General features: G+C 46.4%; 1 protein-coding gene across 1 annotated transcript; it reads right to left on the reverse strand.

Annotated features, from left to right (window-relative positions):
• Positions 1-3,913: 3,913 nt before the first annotated feature.
• Positions 3,914-11,762, reverse strand: LOC106824866 (nuclear RNA export factor 3-like). The gene is given in 16 exon segments (XM_070501767.1): positions 3,914-4,100; positions 5,816-5,888; positions 6,458-6,500; positions 6,596-6,711; positions 6,810-6,868; positions 6,987-7,094; positions 7,235-7,290; positions 7,375-7,443; positions 7,810-7,846; positions 9,067-9,176; positions 9,569-9,657; positions 9,815-9,884; positions 10,004-10,087; positions 10,212-10,316; positions 10,425-10,508; positions 11,679-11,762. Coding segments are annotated over 16 exon segments (1,374 nt in total).

The following is an 11,762-nucleotide window of genomic DNA, read 5'->3' on the forward strand; positions in this document are numbered from 1 at the left end:
CACAGCCTGGCTTGATGAGCAGTGTGTAGGTCCATGCCTTGGATCTGAACCTGTGAACCCCAAGCTGCAGAAGCAGGGCATGAGAACTTAACCACTACTCCACTGGCACTGGGCCAGCCCCTGCCTTGGCCTTCTATGTTGTTGGCAAACCTCCTGGCTCAAATGTAGAACCAGGTATTTCCCGATGGATATCCTCACCAAAGCTACAACCTTCAAAAACTGTTCCAATCCTTAAAACTTATCCTTTGCTTCTTTATATCTTTCTCTAACTCATGTGTATACATTTTTTTCTAAAAACATGATGAACTTCTTGAAGCAAGTGATAGGATCTTAAAAGCTTTTGTATCAATGTTCTATATGTTGATTGTAGTGGTTATATGTGTGAATGCATTTATCCAAACTTACCAAATTATACACCTAAAATGGATGCATCATATTGAACATAAATTATAGCTCACTAAAGTCAATTTTTAAAATATATTTGTATCCCTTCCAGAATCTAGAGCTGCGTCCTGCTCATATGTAGAACCAACAATTGCAAAGATCCACATTCCAAGACACACACTTGATTCCTTTTGATCCTTTGCAACAAACATAGACTTCATCAGCAAGTTCAGTACTTCCAGAGTACATCTTAGTTCAAACTCCTTCTCCCCCATCCAATACTAAGATCCTGGTCCATGCCACCATAACCTCTCACTCTCATGTCTGTAGTAGCCTCCTAACTCATCTCCTTTTCTCCTCCCGTTGCTCTACTTTAGTCTGTTTTCCAAAGAACAGTCAGAGTGAGTTTTAATAAAGTAGATTATAATAATACCCCTACCTTTCTTAAAGTGCCCTGATGGCTCCATCGTAATAGAACAAAACCTAGAGTTCTTACTGGCCCACAAGGCCTTCTGTGATCTGGCTCCTCCTACCACTCTAACTCCATTTTCCTAACACTATCCTTCTAATTCACACTGGCATCCAAGCTGTTTCCTAAACATTCCAGGCTTGTTCACACCTTAGGGCCTTTCTTCGTGCTGTTCCCTCTGCCTGGAGGGCTCAGCTCCTATATCTTCCCACTGTTTGCTGCTTGAGTATCAGATCAAAGTCATTTCTTCAGAAAATCCTTCCCTGACGTCCCCACCCTAGTCATCTTCTATCACATTTCCCCCATATTATTTTTGTAATAGTATTTAATTCTTGAGTACATCAACCCCTTTAGAATGCAAGCTCCATGAGAACCAGGACTGTGTCCATCAGATTCTCTGCTTTATCTCCAGTGCCTATCACAGTGCCTCTCATATTGTTGGTAACCAATAAATACTTGTTGAATGAATGAATGACATGGATTAAACATACATAAGCTAAATTGTGATAAGCCAGGCAGAGTTTGGGACAGAGGATTTGAGAGGATGGGAAAGCGAGTTCAGGTGTCTCTGAAGCAGCAGTTTTGTCTGAATCTAGGAAAATTATGATTGGAAAATTGGGTAGAAAGAAGACGATAATTGAGAGAGTGCTTCTAGCTGCCTTGGGTGTAACAGTGTAGCACATGTTCTATACCAATTTTCTTTCTTTCTTAATGAGAGAATCACAAATTTATTTGGGACAGTAATGTTCCCAGTAAAATACCCCATGTGTAGCCTCCTTTGCAGCGAGGTGTGGACACATGACAAACTCCTGCCTAGTGAGGTGACTGCAGAAGTGTTGTCTGGTAGTTCCAGGAAGGCAACTGAAAGGGAGCTGAATTTCTCAGACCAAGGTATTTCTAACACCATCTGTTGTGGACTAAATTGTATCCCGCCTAAATTCATATGTTGAAGCTCTAGTCCCCAGTACCTCAGAATGTGACTGTGTTTGAAGACAGAGCCTTTAAAAAGGTGATGACGTTAAAATGAGGCCATTAGGGTGGGCCCTAATCCAATCTGATTGGTGTCCTTTTAAGAAAAGGAGTTTAGGACACAGAGACATCAGGGGCATGTATGCACAGAGGGATGACCATGTGAAAAAGGAGCAAGAGGGCGGCCATCTGCAAGCCAGGGAGAGAGGGCTCAGAAGGAACCAAACATGCTGACATCTTGATCTCGGACTTCTAGACTCCAGACTGTGAGGAAATAAATTTCTGTTGTTTACTCCACTCAGTCTGTGGTATCTTGTTACGGTAGCCCTAGCAAACTAATATACCATCAGATAAGGTTTTCAATTTTGACAGCTCATTAGAATCAACTGAGGAACTTTAAAGATACTGATAACTGGACCTATCCGTAGAGATTCTCATTCAGTTGGTTGAGTCTGAGCATTGGAGGGGATTCTAATGGATATTCAAAGTTGAATAGCATAGGTCTAGGAGAATAATGTTTTTGTATCCTATAGAGTAGGATGAGAGCGATGAGTGTAGCATCACTTAGAAGGCATTTCCCGCTCATATCTCCCTCCTTTCACTATTTTTACCCCTCCCCATATCTCCCTTCTTTTTCTGCTCTATGCTGATCCACACAGATGGACCCGGAAATTCTCTCACCTCTTAGTTCTGTTTCAAGTCCAAGGTCAGTCATAATTTGAGCCACATTAAGTGGCTTCAGGCCCACTTCTGCCCTCCCTGCCAAGGAAAGTGAGGGGCTTTTCGGTCTCTTATTCTGCCTGTTAGCCTGAGTTAGGGCAGCTCTCTTTAGAAATACCTTCAGGCCTCTTAATCCAATTAGAAAATGGGCAAAAGACATGAACACACATTTTCCTGATGGCAAATAGGCACATGAAAAGGTGTTCAACATCTTTAGCCATCATGGAAATGTAAATTAAAAGCATAGTGAAGTATTACACACACATATCAGAATGGCTAAAAAATAGTGACAACACCAAATGCAAGGCAAGGCTATGGGTAAACTGAGTCACTCATGCATCACTAATGGGAATGTAAAATGTTACTGGCACTCTAGAAAATAATGTGGCATTTTCTTTCAAAACTAAACAAGGAATTGCCATATGATACAGCAATTATACTCTGGGTAATTTACTGAGAGAAATAAAAATTTATGTTCACACAAAAACCTGTACACGAATGTTCATAACAGTTTTATTCATAATAGTTAAAAAGTGGAAACAGCCCAGGTGTCCTTCAATAGGTAAACGGTTAAACAAACTGCACCACCTCCATACCACAGAATACTATTCAGCAGTAAAAAAGGAACAGACTATCAATACACTTAACAACTTGGATTGATCTAAGGGAAACGATGCTGAGTGAAGGAAATCCATTCCAAAGGGTTATATACTATATGATTTTATTTATGTGACATTTTTAAAATTACAATAGTGTTTGATAGAGGTTAGGGATGTGGGGCCAGGGAGAAGGTAGGTGTGGCTATAAAGGATAGCATGAGGTAATGGAACCTCATTGTGGTAATGGAACAGTTTTGTATCTTGTTTGTGGTGATAGCCATAGAAGCCACATAGCTGGTAAAAGTGCATGGAATTATAATACACACAGAGACACTCTAACACACACCTGAGAGCATGTAAAACTGGTAAAATCTCAGTATGTTCTGCAGACTGTACCAATGTCCGTTTCCTGGTTTTGATCTTGTACTGTTGTAATGCAAGATGTTTTCACCGGGAGAAGATGAGTGAAGGGTATATGTGACCTCCCTGCACGTATTTTTGCCATGTTTTGTGAATCAATAATTATTTCCAAATAGAAAGTTAAAAAACAATGCAGAACTTGTGGGACAAATAGGGTTAGGTACACAATAGTAAAAACTCTTTCAATGACATATTAAAAATAAGAATAAGAACTTAATAAAAACGTTAGCATCATTTTAAATTTGTTAAATGATTAAGAAATTCATAAATACTACAATAAATACAGCACTTTACTTGACAAAGATGTTGTTTGTTTATAGATGTGAGTGTTGAAAGGGTCGCAGCTTGTGAGTTACTGTGAAGTGGTGGAGAGAAGATAATCAGGACGCAGGGAGCAAAGTCTGGATTTTAGGGTAGTCCAGGAATTGAGTCCCTCCTCTATAATTTTCAAACACTGTGGAGTGCTGATATAAATGCTAGAGACTGCCAGGGATGAAGGCGGAGACAAGACCTTTAGTCCTGGTCCTTTTGGCTCATGGCTGGGGCAGAAGAAGAGCAATCCAATATACACAACATACAATGTGCAATGTCATTTTTTAATATGAAAATAAGCAAGGATCTTGAGTGGGAAAAGTACATAACGACTGGCAGACCTACAAGGTAAACTTCGGCTACTTGGTCAGCTGGGCTCCAACTATAGCCATGGATGTGGCTTCAGGTTGGAAGAAAGATACAACAAATATGGTGAGGATGAAAAGGAGAACATCTAAGGGCTCCTTTATAGGACTTTGTTTTCAAGATCCTAGGTGACTGCATGAAGGCCTCCTCTGGGATTTTGCCCTTCATCTGGAGATAATGAAGAGAGAGAATTGGGGTGTCAGCAGAGCCAGGAGCCCTTTCATTCCCAGGACAACTGGCTTCTGTCTACTTAGCCTTCCTGAAAACGTGGAGATCCATTTCTTTATATCTCTGAATTCTCATACTTCACTTTTTGATAAGTAAAGAGTTTTGCAGTGGTGGTATAGTCTAGTCATTGTACTGAAAACAACCATGGTGAGTGGGGCCAGATGACCTCCCTTAGGACCTAAGTGGAGACACTTTGACCACACAATGTCACTGCTAAATCTGTGCTATAGAAACAAGCCCCCAAGTTTACCAAGATGTTATGTACCAGAATGAGCAGGTGGCACTGAATGTAATGTTGAAAAAGCAGTGAAAAGGCAAATGTCTATCAGTAATAGCTTATGGCCTACTGGAATTCAATTGTTTAGTATACAGATCTCAGAAGGAAAAAGGTAGCTTAACATATACTGAGAGAAACTATACTGTTGCTAACAATAAATAAACAAGAAGTTTTAAAACAATATGTATGGTAGGAAAACTGAGTTTTATAATATATTTAAATATATTAGTATAAAATTAGAACATTTTTCACATGTGAACTTGCACGAAAAAAATAAATAGATGTCAAATCTTTACATGCAAGTCTCCATTATTCACTCCTCTGCTCCTCCAAGCTCCCTCCTATCCTGTGCACACACAGCACTCACTTCTGAGACCACTGGAGGTTCATCCCAGACTGGGCTGAGAAAGCGTGCACCGTCTCCTGCTGCTCCGGGCAGAGCATAGGCACGGAGCTGGAGGAGGGTGTGGGCACCTGGATGGAGAAGGTGCTCTGCGTCTTGTTGGAGGTGGAGTGCTCACAAACAGCTCATCACTCTAGGATGCATAGACTGGAGGAAAATGTGCCCTTGGACAAACGGACAGACGGACAACCCCACACCCCCAACAACGATTCTACTCCCACTGCACACAGCAACCAGATTCCTTCCATACCCCTACTGTGCCTGCCCCTCAGATTCCCTTGGCTGGTACCTCTATTCCTCCCACAGAGCCCACCTTTGGAGAGATTGTCTACCAGCTTCACCCAGGGATGGTTTTACACTCTCATTTACCCTGTACTCAGCACAAGGGAATGGACAGTCTCATCCTTATTTTCAGAAGAAGACAGTGAGTCCTGGGGAGGTCATGTGACTTGACCAAGATCACACATCTAGTCAGCATAGGAGTCAATAAAAGAGCCAAATATTCTGACTCCAGAGCCCATGCTGTTACCTGCTAGGCCAGACTGTTTCTTTGCTCTACCCATTGACTTTCTATAATATTGAGAAAACCCCAAGGGCTGTACCACCACATTCTGACACCCCTAAGCCCAGACTGGGATGGATGTTCCCACTCACAACACAGCACTCACCTGGAATTGCTGGCAGGGATAGCGATGAAGGTCCATGTAAAGGCACGAACAGAACCTTTTGACTTTCTCACGACTTCAAAAAAAACCGACAAACAACAATACCTCCTTAGAGTGACACATGCTTTACATGCTCACACAGTGTTAGTCAGGGTCTGCCTTGGTACTCATGCTGAAGGGAACACTTGTCCCCTGGGAATCAAGCCTTCCAGAATGGAGGGGGCAAAATTGGGAGCAGCCTTCTCCCAGTGACAGGGACCCTGCTATGTGTCGGGCTCTGTGACAACTACTTCACAAGTTCCTTTAGTTCATTTTTCACAGCTACCCAAGAGGTGGATATTATTAACCCCGTTTTTCAAATGAAGAAACTTAGAGGTTAAGTAACTGGCCCAAGTTCACAGAGTAAGTATCTGGGATGAGAGACATCAAACTCCACAGCCTGTGTCCCTGTGCCTGCTGTGCGGGGCAGACAGGCATGGACGCAGGTCAGACCAGGACGGTTTGGAGGCAGAGTGGGGACTGAAGAACACAGAGGGAGTAGGAAGAGAGGGGAAGGGATCAGGGAAGCTGGGAGAGTTCTGAGGGGGAGCCCAGCCAGGGAGAGGGAGCAGTGGGGCATCTAGTGGAGACTCCACATACACTCACCTTCCTTGAACACCTCATTGACAGAGAAGCACAGCACCCTTTCCTGAAAGGGAAGAGCCCAGGGGCTCAGTCACCACCTAAGCCTCCTACCCACCTGCAGCTTTCTGGGCCTGCCTGAGGGAGGAAGCAGGTGCTCACCGTTTGGAGCCACATGTCCACCAGAAAGGAGCTGAAGTCATGCTGAGTTCTGGGCAACACACAGAGAGAGCGCACGATGTCATGTTTTGTACTCTTCAACAGCTGAAGCCGCAGGTCTGTGGGGGGAGGAGAGCGAAGGTCAGGGACTGCCACATCCTGGGTCTTGACTGACCCCTCCATGACCCCTTTCCCTGCCCAATCTTCCCACACGCACAGGGGTCCTTGAGTTTCTTTATATTCCTGTTATCCCTGACGTACTCGCACAAGATGCTTCTAGGAGAGAAAGAGGAACAGGAGGTGGTGGTCTATCCACTGGGTGTTTCCAAGAGCTGGCCTGTGTCTGCTGGGGAGCTACAGGGCCCAGGAACAGAGTCTGAGCTGCGATACTCACGGAGCTGGGTCCTTGGGGTTGAAAGGGACGCTCAGGGAAAAGCAGGCCTTGTCAAGGTAAGCACCGAGAAGACCCTGTTGGTCTCCAGAGTCATAGGTCAGGTAATATCTGTGGGGGAACAGAAGGGACAAGCTGCCTGTGTGACTCGGGCTCCAAATGAGACTTCAAAGACCCAAGAAGCAGACCTGAGCTTAGGTGGCATCCCCCGGCCCAGCCGTCCCCTTCCTCAGATTCCCAGGAGTATTTACCGCCACAGGAATTGCAGGACTAGACTCTTCAGCGCATCAGATTCAAAGAAGCTTCCCTGAAATTTCAACAGTTTTCAGGACCACAGCTGATACCCCTCCTCATGCACCGCATAAATCTCTGCTTGGTCCTCCCGCCTCACCTTGCAGGTTGGTAGCCTCTTGTGGGCTTCAATACCAAAGTTAGTTGGTGGGCGTGACTCCTGGCCATCCTGGGGAAGGGAAGAGCAAGTCAGCAGTGCTGACCAGGAGCTGGTGCTGGATCATCAGGGAAAAGGATGGGTCCAGCAGGGGGTAAGGGTCAGAGGTCAGGTGTGAAAGGGCCCTGCAAATTCCACAGGCAAGGTTACATTTGGGATCATCATCAAGGTGTCCCTGAAGCCTTTGGAGAATGTTGTTGAATAAGACTGAGAGCCTTTGTCAGGTTCCCACATAGGTGTGTACCACCACCCTCCCACCATGAGGTTTAAGGCTCATGTTCAAAAATGTAACTTGGGAAAGACCTAAAGGGGTTCAGACCAGGTTGTGGGCAGTGTCAGTGTCAGTTAGAGGAGTCAATGATCATGGAATACAATTACCAAGCTTAAAAACTTGGGGAACAATTCCAGGATAGAGCTGCCCAAATCAAGACAAAACAGAAAAGTGAAACTGTGGAGGTGTCCTTCCTCATGAAAGCAAGCAGATTTACATCAGAGACACAGCCCAGGGTGTCCCACCTACACTCCTGTGTTGCAGCCCTCCAGGGCCCTGGGCACCTCCCCCATGGACTGACCCATAGGAAGAGGGCTTGCTTGCTCTCTCTCACTTTCTCCCTCCCCGCCTCCTCCCCTTCCCCCTTGGTAGCTCTCACCTAGACTGCTCTGACTCCTTTCCCATGCACATCACAGCATGTGGAGCCCAGGTCCAGGGCTTCCTTCCCCTCCCTGCCCCCCTTCCTTCTTCCAAGACCTCACTGAAGGCTCCAAAGAGGAGAGGGAATGGGGTGGGAGCCCACGGCTCTGCTACCTCACTGGAGGTCCAGCATTCTGCCAGGAGCAGGACACCCCCAGGGATGGCCCATGATGCTGGAGCATGGAGGTGAGTGAGGCTGGCCTCAAGAGGCTGGGAGGGAAGAGTAGTGGATGAGAACAGAGAGGGAGTGGAGGTAGGAGGACAGAGATGACAGGAACATAGGGGAGTAGAGACAAAGGAGAGAGAGAAAGCAAAGCAAAGCAAAGGGAAGAGAAAGAAGCTCTGCCCTGGTGGTGGGGGTCAGGGAAGAAGAGAGAAGAAAGGTGTAATGGCTCCCCTGCTGCAGCCCTTTCCTTCACCCACCCTGGCTGGCCCTGGACCTGAGGTCAGAATGGAAAAGGTGCACTTGTTGGGCTGGGGACTCATTGGATGCTGGTTGACACTTTGTCACCTGTGTGAGCTCAGTCTGAGCTGAGAATGGGAAATGGAGCAGCCACAGGAGCAAGAGACCTTCCCCAGAAAGAGTAAAGGGTCAGGTCCCAGCTCAGCAAGAGGCTGAGGGTCTGTGGCCCCCTCTATGACCACCGACTCCTCTCCTGATGGCCCCTGTGCAGCTGTGCCTGTCTTAGTCGAGTCCTTGTCTGAGGAATCACACCCATCTTGGGAGACCCAGGGATACTCTGAAGGTCCAAGCAGGATGATGTAACTTGTGGAGGGAGGGAAGTGTCCCTGAGAGGCCTGTCCTCTAAACACAGGTGAGGGACACAGAGAAAGAGATGGCAGGGCCTGTGGTCCTCCCAGAAGACCAAGACTGCTGCTTCCTGCAAACAGTCACTGTCAGGAGTAACTCAGGCTCCCAGGAGGCAACAGAGGGTACAACTGACCTTATGTTGGTTGACTTATCTGGGAAGGTGGTGCACAGGGAGTTTCTGTCTGTGCTCATCTCTTCTGGCTCCAGCCCTTTACCCTTGTCCAACTTCCCTGCAGACTTCACCTGTGATTATAAGGAGCAACAACGTGGACCAGAGGAAGAGAGCCAGGATGACCCTGCACCCCAGTTCCTATGTTTGCTAACAAATCCACTTCCAGCCTCTTGCCACCACCCCATGAGCCCTCCCACCTTCCCTTCAAAGAAGGATCTGGGTACTGAACCTCACCTCGTTGCTGGGGAGGTTCAAGTTCTTGATGTTGGAGGCATTCTGCACATTGTTGGACAGGCCAACCAGCTGGCAGGGTTTCGTGTTGCTCAGGTTCCAGGGCAAAAGCTATGATGAGGAAAGAGTTAGAGTGAGGATCCCAACCAGGGATATCTGAGACCAATCTGCCTCTTCTACCTGAACTCTGCCCCCCTCACCATCAATCCCAGCAGTGGGCCCAAGTCCTCACCTTGGGCATGTTCTCTCCGTGGATCTGCAGGGAGGCAACCGTGTCATTTCTAGGATTCGGTACCATTTCCACACCAAGGGTCATCAAGTCTCCAGGAGGCCGAGAGGAGGGAATGAGAAGGCTGAGAGGGGCCCAGCTGGTACAGCCCCAGCACCAACCCCTCCCCAGGTTTCCATCCCTAAGTCTCCTTCCCAACAGTTAGACCCCTCTGCCCTCACCCTCCCTAGAATTACTGCTGGAGCCTACCAGGGTCAAAGCGGAGTTTGTGGATGTCAAGAGACTGCCGGGAGACATCATATAGTTTGTGCATGGTCAGCTGCAGAGTTAGAGATGGGAGATTTAGTGGCTCTGAGTCTGAGGTGGTGAAGGGAGGTAGTAGGCGGGGGTGGAAGAGGTGGGTCTGCATGTGAGTGCACAACTCGTTTGAGTCTGCACTAACTTTATCTGCTTTGCCTTTTCTGACTTCAGCTCCTTCTGCACAGAGCAGGGAGCATCAGAGGGGCTGACAAAGATAGATATCTGCAAAAAACACAAGAGGGGCTGGGTAAGCACCAGGAAATCTGAGCCTTGGGATCAAGCAAGACCTTGTCCCTGTCCTGCCCTCTTGCCCCTCGCTAGCCCTGGTCATGTCTTTGACACACACCCTTTCATTATTCATATCCTAAATCTTGCCATTGATATTCTTCAATGCAAAGGCAATGTTGGCATTGTCAACAAAGAACTGGACCTGCATTTTCTCATAGTGAAACTATGGGGAGAGTGACAAGAGAAACAGAATATGAGACCAGAGGGCCCTGCTCATCTGGACCCTCCACCTGCCTTGTTTCCACTCATCTGCCTCACTGTCCTCTCTTACTTTGACCAGGGTGAAGGGGACACTGCATTTCTTCTGAATCAAATTCAACAGCCACTTCTCATCATACTTTATGCCAAATGGAACCTAAGAGTGAGAGAAAAGATGGGAAAAGAGAGTAACATGATGAATTTAAATCTGGAAAATGTATCTAATCAGAGTTTCTTTTAGACTTTTTCACTCAGTTAAATGACTCTCTAAAGAAGTTACGTACCATGAGGGGCCAGCCCGGTGGCACAGCGGTTCAGTTCGCATGTTCTGCTTTGGAAGCCCAGGGTTCACCAGTCCAGATCCCAAGTGCAGATCTATGCACTACTTGTCAAGCCATGCTGTGGCAGGTGTCCCACATATAAAGTAGAGGAAGATGGGCACGGATGTTAGCTCAGGGCCAGTCTTCCTCAGTAAAAAAGAGGAGGATTGGCAGCAGATGTTAGCTCAGGGCTAATCTTCTTAAAAAAAAAATAAGAAGCTCCCATGTGGAGGCTGGCCTGGTAGCATAGTGGTTAAGTTTGTGCATTCTGCTTTGGCAGCTTGGGGTTCACATGTTCAGCTCCCACACACGGACCTACACACTGATCATTAAGCCATGCTGTGGTGGCAACCCACATACACAATAGAGAAAGATTGGTGCAGATGTTAGCTCAGGAACAATCTTCCTCAAGCAAAAAGAGGCCAATTGGCAACAAATGTTAGCTCAGGGCCAATCTTCCTCAGCAAAAACAAAAAAAAAAGAGAGAGAGAGAGAAGGTACCATGGACATGAGTTCTCTTTTCTGTATCTTATAGAAATTCTCTTTGTCTCCATTCAAACATTGTCCTCCAAATAATCAGCTTAAAATGTTTAAGGGGATTTTTCTTTTATAAGCTTCAAGGAGATCTTACCTAATGCAGACACTGCCTTCCTCTGCAATAAGACTCCAGAGATTCGAATCCCCCCGCCCCCACACCTCTGCCACACACACATTCAGCTTAACCCTAACTAAGGCATCCTCAGGGAGTTGCTCCATTTTCTCGGCAGTAGTTTCTATCTTTTCCTTTAGACAACCTCCCTGGACCTCCTGAAGTTAGCCTGTCTCTTGTTGTCACTTCTCTGAACCTGCCCTTAGAGGATTGAGGATATTAACTCCTAGTAATAAAAAGAACAGATTACCAACTCCTCCTGCTCCCAGCAAAGTACTAGCATCTTTACATGAGACCAACAAGACTCCCCCTGACCTGTCTCTGCTGTACATTCAATACATTTTGCCAGGATACTCGCTGTGATTTTAAACCAAGTCCCTGGGGTTCCATCTTGCCCTTTCTCCTCCCTTTCTCTCTCTGGAGGCATTCTATCTGTCCACAT

The sequence above is a fragment of the Equus asinus genome, chromosome X (genome assembly GCF_041296235.1).
Source record: "Equus asinus isolate D_3611 breed Donkey chromosome X, EquAss-T2T_v2, whole genome shotgun sequence".
In the NCBI taxonomy this organism is placed as follows: Eukaryota; Metazoa; Chordata; class Mammalia; order Perissodactyla; family Equidae; genus Equus; species Equus asinus.